The sequence below is a fragment of the Oryzias melastigma genome, linkage group LG15, assembly GCF_002922805.2.
Source record: "Oryzias melastigma strain HK-1 linkage group LG15, ASM292280v2, whole genome shotgun sequence".
Classification (NCBI taxonomy): domain Eukaryota; kingdom Metazoa; phylum Chordata; class Actinopteri; order Beloniformes; family Adrianichthyidae; genus Oryzias; species Oryzias melastigma.
In genome coordinates, this window is record NC_050526.1 from 3,480,065 (window position 1) to 3,492,054 (window position 11,990).

Consider the following 11,990-nt stretch of genomic DNA (forward strand, 5'->3'; position numbering starts at 1 on the left):
ATAGTAATTTTCCTATATCTTCTAAACCTTATCTCATTATTTACTGCCCTATCTAATATGCCGTTGCTCTTTGCGTATCTTGGACAGTGGTAACAGGCTAGCGTAGCATCTCTAGCAATAGAACTCAATGGTAATCCATATCCGCCCTTGCAAGGATGCTAGCAATGAACCAAACTATTTTGTTCCCCAAATTGGAATATTTGCACTGCTTTGAAATTTCCCACGAGTCTTCCAGCTGTAGGTGGCTGATGTGGTAGAAAACAGTAGAAAAAGAAGGAGAAGCCCCTCCCTGCTTGTCCAGTGTGAACACCAGTGTGTCCACACACACACACATGGTTTCAAACTGCTGAAACCTCTTCATTAAACGGAAGGCCCGCGAGTCTCAAACGTTACAGATTCCAAACAAGGTTTAATCACGTGGATTAATTTCAAGATCATCACTCTACACACCACCGCACACAGACATCACAGACACACATCCCCCCACAGATCCCTCCGTCCTGTCTGACTGGGTGAGGTCTTGGGGGAGTCATTAAGTACAAAGCGTTAACATCTGCCAGACATTACTGAGCCAGAGCAGTTGTGATTTGTCCATATGATGACTCTGGCCCATACAACTGTGGTGTGTGTGTGTGTGTGCATGTGGGAGTGTGACTCTGCTGCTGTCGCTTCTGCTTTCGCACCCAGGATAATGCTTGCTTGTAATTAGAGCCTTTCTTGTGTGGATTTTTTTTTGTTTGAATATTTGTAGCCGATTAAGCGAGGATTTAGCTTTCAGGATGTCATGTGATTAGTTAAGATATCGTGCTTTAACCCTTTAACACCTGAGGCGTCATCACCAGCGATGTTTAAATGAAAATTGTGTTTTTTGAGTTTTTAACATGTATGTGTGGCATTCTTCTTATGAAAGAGAACAAATGTAATATGAGATTATTTTGCATTTTTGGTGTGAGTTTCATCCAATACTTACGGTAGCAGGACTGAGAACGCTGGAAAATCTCCACCAGACTCCACGGAGCTTCTTGATGTGACCACGGAAATGTGAACGGCGGCTCATTTGACAGCAGTTGGAAAGGATTGTAAATCAATGAAAGAGCATTTTGATGTTAGCTTTTATTGATTTACAATTTTAGAAACCAGTGGATTAAATGTTTTGGTCACAGCAACGTCAATAAACATTGGAGAATTAGCTAAAAGAGTCTTTGGTGAACTGGAAGGAGAAAGAATCAGGATTTTGGAGGAAGTTCTGTCCATGAAGATCTGAGCTGACATCCGGATCAGAACCATACGACTGGACATTTTTATGTGGCAGGAGTGAAGATTTACGTTAAGGAGACACAGGGCTATCAGGGGCAGGGCTGCTCAGCTCTGCTCGAAAAGCCACGCCCCCTCAGAGGAGATTTTGGAAACAGAGGCTTCAGATCAACATGAAAAATTGCTTTTTTTGAGACATTTAGGTTGTGAGATTTGGGTTAAAAACTAATTAAAACACTACTGGGAACGTTTTTTTTAATTAAAAAAACGTTAACAAAATCTTTAATATACTCCAACTTTTCAACCGTTAACATGATCAACATCATTCTAATAGATTCTGAAGGAGAAAGCGGAGCCGCTTTCTCCTTCAGAATCTATTAGAATGATGCTGATCATGATAACAGTTTAAATGTTAAAGTAAATTAAAGAACATAACCACTGTGTATTTATTTATTTAAACACACTAATATAAACGCGAAGCAGAAAAAGATGGAAACTTATGTTTCGCTTTCCACCATCCACCTCCACGTCCAGTAGCCAGCGCGTGTTGACACATTATTAACATGTTTGTTTGTTCTCCAACAAGCTGTCCTGGTGTTGATAATGTTGATATTGATCAAAATCACCAACTGTGACGGAGTCCGCCTGGCAGCAACTTCACTGAGGTCCGAGCACGCCAGCTGAATCCAGGCCAGATGGAGGAGGCTAATGTCTGCTTTAACATCGCCAGAATCACAGGGAGGGTTAGGTAGCGGTGTAACGCCTGGGTCAGCAGTTCTGATGAAATCCAACGGAAAGGTATGAAACCTTCAGAGATGGGTAAAGGTGACTGAGGCTCGATCTGCTGAACACCTGATCAGAAGGGAGAGTGTGGGGGGGATTCTGGCGCCAGCTGATGGACCGTCTGACTGAAGGGGGTGAATGTGGGCCCATGCCAAGCCACGTACCTCAAGCCGGAGGGTGTAATGTCTGTTATAGCTCTGCCAGCAGAGATGCTAAATCTATTCCCAAAGGTCTGTTTGAGTCTGTCGTCTTTGAGCTCTAAACTAGAAATAGGTTATTTTCTGTCACGACAAAAAGAATATAATGTATAATATAATATAACTCATTTGGCGTCTTGTTCAGACAAAACTCTTCTTTAGTATTAAGTTATTTGAGAATTTACGCTTAATTGTGATTGTAAGCACCATTAATGAGACACAGTTTTGTTAATCGCCAGCAATGTTATTATTAAAATATAAAGAACTAGTCATGCTTTTACTTTGAAGTCTGTAACTTCCATTTAAAAACAGGAAATAGATTGTTTCTTTGATACAATGTTTCGCTTGGGAATTCAGAATGAAACAGTGGCTTATTCTTCAGGATGGTATTGTTGCCGCCTCCACCGAGCCATTCTAACGAGTAAAACAATCTCTTGTCGTCATTAAGTTTATTTCAGTTCAAGATTAAAATGAAAGGACCAAGAAAATTCAATGAAATTCTACACTGATGAAATGAGAGAATAGAAAGACTAAAAAAAGTACTGTCACTACTGCATCATCTTATATATATATATATATATATAATATATATATATATTATATATATATATCTATATTTATATATATATATAAGTACTGTCACTACTGCATCATCTTATATATATATATATATATATATATATATTATATACATATATAATATATATATACATGCATGTATAGATATAGATAGATATATACACATACATACATATATATATATATATATATACATAATTAGATAAGTTAGAAGATAAAGAGCCAACAGTCATTTAATCGGGTAGTGCAGAGCACTGGTACCCAAACCCTGAACTGGTACCCCAATCTGTTACTGGTTCGTGTCCAATATTGCGTCCAAGCCCGGTTTGCGGAACCAGTTTGTGGAACCGGTTTGCGAAACCAGTCAAGTACTGGAACATGGAGCACATCAGTACCCTAACCCAGCAGTGGTACCCAAGCCAGTACCAGTTCACAATCAGTATCGTGTATGGTATCAGCTTTGGTCCAGTACTGCATCCGGTACCTTCCAGTGTCACATCCAGTGCCAGGTTAGGGTACCGGTACCACTCGCGTCCCAAGGACTAGACTATCTCCTGACACCAAAAACGTCAAAAAGTGATGTGGACGGACCCCAACCTTATATTGACCTGTGATCCCTCCCATGAGAAAGGTGGACAGGATTTTATGTCTACCATGGACACCAGTGAAGATAAAAAAAATCTGTGAAAAAAAAAGTCCCGCAAGCTGTCTTGTGGGGTCCAGATGACCCCACTTTTGACGTAAAATGGTAAATGGCGTATACTTGTGTAGCGCTTTCTACCTCCCTTCGAAGGCCCTTCACAGTCACAGACACATTCACACACTGGTGGTGGCTCCAGAGGCAATATAGGGCTCAGTGTCCTTCCCAAGGACACTTAGACACGTGGGCAGCCAAGGCGGAAATCGAACCCTCAATCATCCGATCGGGGGTCAGCCGCCCTACCGTTTGTATTTGTGACTGTAGCATTAAATGCCCAAATTATTCTTTAGAGTAATAGTCCCATTCACCCACCACGTACCCATTCACACACTGATGCCGAACACGAGCACCAACCTAAAACCACCAGGAGAACGTGGGGTTCAGTGTCCTGCCCAAGGACTCTTTGACACATAAATCTGAACCTGACATCTTCCAATCCAAGGTTGACCGCTCTACTTCCACACCACAGCCGCCCCAATGTAGGTAATATATGATCAATTCAAGGCTCAGTGTTTTAAAGAATCCAAAAATAAGGACAAAACTTTGGACAAATGGAGAGACAGTGAGGTAAAAATAAAAATATGTCAGAATTTGTTGGATGCCAGATCATAGCTTTCCCCGTGTTAATAGATTTTCTCATTATAAAAGACCAAAACGGCACAATGCTGGAAGGCGGTGGACTTTCTAAATCAGAGCAAGCAGAAGCAAAGTCATTTCTCTACGCCGTAATGACCAGAAGAATACCGCTTGATGTTCCATCCTCAGAAGGGCCTCATGTTGCCTTCAAAGCCTGAGAAAACTTGGGTTCTGATCAAACTGCTTTAATTTTTCAACTTTGCAGTCCCTTTTTCTTTCAGAGCAGGAACATTTTCAAACACATTTTTGTACGGTTTTTCTTTCACTGGAGCGCTCAAAGACGAAGTCTGATCTCTTCATTTGTGTGATCTGTTCTTGGCTTCGGCCGCGGCTCGCTCTCTTCACGATCATGTTTCACTTTGTCGCCAGACTCCCCCCCAGCTGAGAGGGGACTGTCACCCAGCACTCTGCCAGGCCTAGAGCTGGCACGCTAACATCACACGAGCCGGAGCAGATATCTTTATCAGGACCGGGTTGAGCCTCCACCCAACTTCTAGTCTGAACTTCACATCCAGAAACTCTTCGTAAAAGGTACAAAAAGGTGCACACTCCTTCGATTTTAGCGTCGCTTTTCCTGGTGTCATCGGGACGTCTTCCTCCGGGAAGATTGGGAGCATGCGGTGGCCAGAGATGTATCTCTCCCATTAACATCTGCTCTGCTCCTCATTCCAGAAGGCCATGCGTAAACCCACACAAACACACACACAGGCTGACACTGCGCATCGAACATGGTTGACAATCAAGGGCTGTTTGTTTTGAGCCGTGTCAGGGCAGTTAAACTCTCACGGGCAGTCTCCAAACTACAGGCGACTGGCACGCGGACAAACACTCAGAGAGCACATTTACGGCCAAGCGCTGAACGCCATCTGTCAGTCACTGTAGGAGAACATTACAGCCCGACCACACATGCTCAGAAGCGCCTTATTTCAGGAGGATTTTCCTTTTTTTTTTGCACAAAACTGACAACAAATCTGGTGGGCAAAGAATATATTTTCAGAACAAATATATCTTACTTTATGGAGTTTTAGTTAATACTCATGTTTAAGGTTAACGCACGCAAGACACTTCAAAATAAAGTTCAATACAGCCAAAAACGGAAAGGCCAAAAGACCATAAATGTGTTCAAAACCTCTGAGGAGATATAAATCATATTTTGTTTCAAACTAAAAGCTTCTGCAGTTGTTTTTAGACTTAAATTTTAATATTTTGGAATTTTAAAGCACTTTATTTGTGTATCCATTTACTATTTTATTAACTATCAATAATAACATCACTACAAAGTGGAAAAATCTTCTATTTTCAGATGATTAACTTCAAAGGTTCATGACTGAGGCCTTAAATGAATCCTAATTTTGTCGTTATATGAAGCTAGAAAAGGTTCATAGATGTGCAAGTAATAGAATTAGAAGTGCTTAAAAATAAAAAAAATAAAAAAAGATGCAGCAGAAGCTTTTATTTTGAAAAAGACAACATAGCCTCTTTGTTTTATCAAATTTAGAAGTTTTTGCCATTTCTTTCCAGTATTTTTCCCAATCATTCAAACACCACATGAACACGGTATTTCTGTAAGTTTTAGTTTTTTCCACAAGGGATGTGAGGAGGATACTGAATGTTTTGTATTTTGCATGTTTTTCATTGCTGTTTTAGCTTCAATGCTTAAACTTAAAAGAGTTTTCTTGTTGAAATGTTCTTTTTCTTCACATTTTTGTTTTTCATTTTTAATGAATTTCCCGCCCGGGATTAATAAAGTATATTGATTGATTGATTGATTTTCCTGTCTTGTTTCAGAGTACATGATCTCTCATCTTTTTTCTAAATGTTCTGTTCTGATTGACTGGAGGAAACTTTGCAGGAAGTGTTCCTGTCTGTATAAGGAAGAGTTTAAAATAACCTCAGAAGGCGTTCCCTGGTTCTCATGTGACCAAATAAATTAATTTACCCAGATACAGCAGTTGAAGGTTTTCTTTAGTTTGCCTGATTTCTATTTACATCTGCTTGGTCCACTCGTAAAAAGTGGTGTCAGAAGTGGGATTTGAACCCAAGCCATATTAATCGTAACAAGCGACATTTTAACTCATCGATTCTCTAAAATGAGAGCAAAAGACACAAATTTTGAAACCCAAACTCAAAACTGTTCTGTTTTGAAGCAATGTTCAATCAAATTATATCCAGATTCCATGTTGTTTCTTTCTCTTATGAAAAGGATTACAAAACATTCCACATGTATCTCCAGTACTTATGGCTCCGTCAAATTTTAGAACCTTTTGTGGCCCACAAGTCTAAAAGTTTGCCCAACATTGATTTAGATGAGGCATTTAATCGACTCAAGATTGGTCAATTTCTTAAAATTTAATTTTATTTTAATTTTTTAAAAGTACACAAAATATTTTAGAAAATTCACATGCTAAAATAAAATTTTAGTCAGCATATGTGAACTATTTAATCAACAATTAGCATTAAAAAAGTAAGAAAGTGCAAAAAAAGTGAGAAAAATATATAAACTAAGGGATTATTTACATCATTTATCTTGTAAAAATGTATTTATCTTGTAGAAATTTGAAGAATGGTTGATAAATGAATTATGACCCAAACACAATATCAGGGTTTACATATTTATTGGGATTTCAAAACAATTTATACATAACTATAAAATTCTTAGAGATGAAACCTCACATTAATGGACTGTTAAACTGCCTTAAAATAGTCTCCAAATCTTTACATGAAACACAAGAATACCCAGACATTGTCCAATTTATTTGATTTATGTTAAATCTTGATATAGACACCTTTGTCGTTTCTTTTTTTCCCTCGCAAATTATATTTGTGGATTTTGTTTGTCCTCTCTCTCCTGCCTTTGTCTCATTGATGCTGATGTCACTGACGGATGTGTTTTGATTTTTTGTGAAATACTTCAATAAAAAATGAAAAAAAAGTTAGGATTTAGTTATGACATTTAACAATAGTACAAAAGAAATAATCGCCTTTTCTTTATTTTTTTTAAATGAAATCTAAAAAATATAACTTAAATTACAGTTTTTACAAATGTTCACAATTATGGCAGCTTTATTTCTATTTTTATAAAATATAAAACAGCTAAAGTAGATTACATTTCAGTTTGAATGTGTTCAGAGAACTGATTTTTAACTGTAGAAACAGAACCAAGGGCCTTCTAACTAGCAGGACAGTGACCTAACTGACCTTCAGCATGGCTGACCCTCAACGTTTGACCACACTTGTTTGTTTTTGCTCTGTGTTTTATTTTAATGAAAGAAAACTTCTCCTGCTCCTTTCCTCACAGTTTTTGGCTCATAAAAACTCAATTACACTTTCAGCGATTTTCAACAATCTTGTATCAAAGCATCTTTTACAGTCATTTTCAAAAAGGTTGGTTAATATCTTAATTAAACAGGCTAACGTTTTTGACTGATTTAGTTTACTGAGGAATTTTAGGCTATTTTGAGGTTTAGCTAGTATTTAAGAACTGTGCTAGCTTTTTGGGGGCTAATTTGGCATCTATTGAGGTTTTTTTATGCTAATTTTTTAGATTAGCTAATATTTTAGCAACATGCTAACGTTTTTTTCTAATTTGCTAACTGGGGTTTTTAGGGCGAATTTAGAGTTCAGCTAATATTTTAGCAACATGCTAACGTTTTTTTCTAATTTGCTAACTACTGGGGTTTTTAGGGCAAATTTAGAGTTTAGCTAATATTTTAACAACAGGCTAACGTTTTTGGCTAATCTAGTTTACTGAGGAATTTTAGGCTATTTTGAGGTTTAGCTAGTATTTAAGCACTGCGCTAGCTTTTTTGGGGCTAATTTGGCATCTATTGAGGTTTTTTTATGCTAATTTGGAGATTAGCTAATATTTTAGCAACATGCTAACGTTTTTTTCTAATTTGCTAACTACTGGGGTTTTAGGGTGAATTCAGAGTTTAGCTAATATTTTGGCAACATGCTAACATTTTTGGCTAATCTAGTTTACTGAGTAATTTTAGGTTATTTGGAATTCGCTTGTATTTAAGCAATGTCCTAGCTTTTTTTGGCTATTTTGGGATTTACTGAGGTTTTTATGCTAACTTGGAGTTTTGCTAATTGTTCAATTAGCAACATGATAACACTTTGGCCTAAGTTTTGATTGTCTTAGGTTTTTGTGGGCTAATATAGAGTTTAGCTTTCATTTTAGTAACAGGCTAACGTTTTTGGCTAGTTTAGTTTACTGAGGAATTTTAGGCTATTTCGAAGTTTAGCTAGTATTTAAGCAGTGTGATAGCTTTTTTTGGCTAATTTGGCATCTACTGAGGTTTTTATGCTAATTTGGAGATTAGCTAATATTTTAGCAAGATGCTAATGTTTTTTGCTAATTTGCTAACTACTGGGTTTTTGGGCGAATTTAGAGTTCAGCTAATATTTTGGCAACATGCTAACATTTTTGGCTAATCTAGTTTACTGAGTAATTTTAGGCTATTTGGAGTTTAGCTTGTATTTAAGCAATGTGCTATCTTTTTTTGGCTAATTTGGGATTTACTGAGGTTTTTTCATGCTAACTTGGAGTTTTGCTAATTGTTCAATTAGCAACATGATAACGTTTTGGGCTAATTTTTTATCGTCTGAGGTTTTTGTGGGCTAATATAGAGTTTAGCTTTTATTTTAGCAACAGGCTAACGTTTTTGACTGATTTAGTTTACTGAGTAATTTTTGGCTATTTTGGAGTTTAGCTAGTATTTAAGCAACAGACTAAATATTTTTGGAAAATTTGTATGTATTTAAGCAAGTTTACTACAGTACATTTTTTTCTGAATGCGCTCTTTCATAGAGCCTTTATAAAATTTCCAGTCTTTTAGCAAATTTAAGATTTTGCAAATAGCTTCTGCATTTTCAGCAAATCCCTTCAGCTATTAAAATAAATTGTGTCACCATTTCAGTAAAAAGCTTCAGCATCTTCAGCGACTACATTCAGCAAAAAGCATTCACTCTAGCAATTTTTCTAGTTTCCTTCTTGTAATAAAAAGACAAAAACACCCTAATGAATCGACCTGATCTGTGTTTTCCAAGTGTGTTCTGATGACCCGCCTGAAACAATAACACACATGGATGTCACTCCGCAGCCCCATCCTCTCACTTCCCGTGACCCCACCTGGACAAAGGGAGATGTCAGCTCCACTTATAACCACACAATTAACATGCAAATGAGCCCGGTTGCTAATGGCGATGGCAAGGCGCTCTTATGATGGAAATATGCTTTCTGTTTTTGGCAGTATGGGTTAAACATTATCAGCTAGAGGGGCCCCTGGGCTTCCCCCGAGGGCCGACGGAGACAGAGAGGTGCACTGGCCTTTGCACCTGCTTCACCGACAGACACTCAGAGCATGACCAGGCGGTAATAATCAGGCTGTCAGCCCAGTCAATAACTTATCCCCTCAACTGCTTTTGTTCTAGCGGCGGCTCTTTATTCAACTGATATTTTTGTTTTGATTGCTGTCCTGAGGCGGTGGTTCAGCGGCTCACTGACCGGAACCAGCAGAGGCAGGAATTCTAAAATATGCAATCTTTGAATACAAATAAAAAGGAAGAAAAGTTGGCAGCTTGGTAGTATCTGCCTGACTGGAGTGTAAAAATGCCCTGTCATTGTGCATGTGAGGACAGTGAACAAAGCCGTGTTGCTCCAAGTGATAAACCTTGAGTGTGTGGCAGTAACAGGTGTGTGCTCCCTAAAGGACCAGTCGTTTGTCAAGCGGCATGAAAAGAGGAGTGGATAACCAGGAGTCCATTCATGGATCACTGACCGCCTGCACACAAAAGCACTTTATCTGTCAGCGTCATTCATAAAAATTCTATGCATTTGATTTTATGTTATTTTTTGTGGTTAAATTTTATTTAATTCACATTTTTTTAAGAAAATAAGTCGTTTATTTGAAAACTTCTCATTTCATCCATAAAACTTTATAATCCAAAAACATCATTTTTTCTGTTTTCTGCAACTTTTCCTCCAAAAACGCACAATTTACATGCGCATTATTTGTGTTTACTCCCTCCCCCTCTTCCTCCTCCTCCTCCTCCTCCTCTAAATGCGCCTGCGGCAGCAGTTGCTCCTCTTTACGCAGCGCCTAATTAGCCAGAATTAAGAAGTATTTCTGGGCCCATTGACGAGTCCATTTCCTTTGAAACCGCAGCACAATAAACCTTAAGTAATTACCCCAACTCATGACTATTAACTCGCAAACCGCCAGCTTCCCTTGACAACATCCTCCTCAGTGTTGTGCGGTTAAAAGGCCACTGCGGCTCCTCGGCTACATACATCCCATCTGGCAGGCTGCGAGGCGCGCACGGGCTCATTCCTCAAGACAAAATAAAAACAGTGGAAAATCAACTCTTTTGCAACTTTGGAGCTTTACAACTTACAAAAGGAGTTTGTTCCCCCTTCTCTTTTTTTGTTTTAATCCACCTTCTCATTTGCATGCGCTGAGAATGGATCTATAATCTTAGCGCCCTGTAATCCCAGCTCTTTATTTTCTTTTTTTTTTTCAATCACTCCTCTGATGTGATTTTCTCCTCTTGGTCCCCAATGAACAATTAACTTGTAATCTCTACAAACATACATTCTGTCGTGGTGGAGATGAGACGCAGAAACACCCTTGGGACAAGCTGCTCCCCCTTTTTTTCACTCCCTCCACTTTCGGGGCCCCATTATTAGGCCCCTCATTTCATCTCCTCCTCATTTCAGTTGTTGGTGGAGGTTGGAAAAGTGCTTTTTGCGGGGATGTGAGTGCGCACTGGATGCGTAAAAGTTGAAACTTTGCAGGAAGTTTTATCCAAATCATCAAAAAAAATACATTTTTATTTTGTTATTTCAATTTGTGTTCGTTTTTAATAAATCGTAAAGTAGTTTTCAATTAGAAAATTTATTTTTTTGTATTTTATTATTAAAAACGAGTAAATAAATTATTATTTTTAAATCAAATATGATTGATTTTTAGTGTTCCAAAATCATTTTTTTAATAAAAAAGAAAATTCGTATCAAGAATATAATGAAATAAAACGAAAAGACAATTTTTATGATTCATAATCCCAGTTTTTATTGAAATTTCAACCAGAGACGCTGCTTGATAATAAATATTTTTTTCTCAGTCATCAACAATGTACAAAAATAAAGACACGGGGTCTCTGGGCAAACTGGTGATTATTCCCATGCATGAAAACAAAACAAAAAAACTGAGAGTGATCTGAAAACCGTTTGCGAAAACACTTTTTTTGTTTTTAAATCCTTGGTACAAGGCACAGATCTTCGATTTGACGACTGGAAAAAAGACAGAATCATGCAATCTCCTTCTCACTGTCAGACAGGAGACGCAAAACTTTTTTTTTACTCTCAACTGACAAAATCAGCAGACTTCATTAAAGTCCTTGTTACAAGGAGGGAAAACATTTTTCTCATACGTTCAACAAGAAAACAGACGAAACAGTAACATGCACCGGAGGGGCCGAACTCCCCCTCATGCCCTGGTATGTACAAAGCTGTCAGTCTCTGCGCGTCAGCATCATTTCATGCCGTCCTTCGCCTCCCCCGTGAGTCTCGTGAGGCCCGTGGAGGTGATGGGGATGTGTGGAGGTGGGGGCACCTGGCAGATGGTGCAGGGACACGGCAGCCCGGCCCAGTGCTGGAAGCCGGAGCCCAGCTGCAGGGCCGGGGGCGCGGAGGGAGAGCTCTTCATGAGCGCGTGCGGCGCGCGGATGGAGGTGAGTCCCGGCAGCGCGCTGGGCAGCGTGGAGGACGTGGAGGAGGAGAGCGCGCCTCCGAGCAGAGGGTGCACCTGGTGCGCGGCCGCCGCGGCGGCTGCGGCTGC

General features: G+C 38.9%; 1 protein-coding gene across 1 annotated transcript in view; it reads right to left on the reverse strand.

Annotated features, from left to right (window-relative positions):
• Window positions 1-11,196: 11,196 nt before the first annotated feature.
• The window catches only part of olig3 (oligodendrocyte transcription factor 3), a 2,020-nt gene continuing 1,226 nt past the window's right edge, over window positions 11,197-11,990 (reverse strand). The window contains exon 2 of the mRNA XM_036215406.1: window positions 11,197-11,986. Within this exon, the coding sequence (XP_036071299.1) occupies window positions 11,685-11,986 (302 nt within the window). The 3' untranslated portion in view covers window positions 11,197-11,684. The remainder of the gene's footprint in view (window positions 11,987-11,990) is intronic.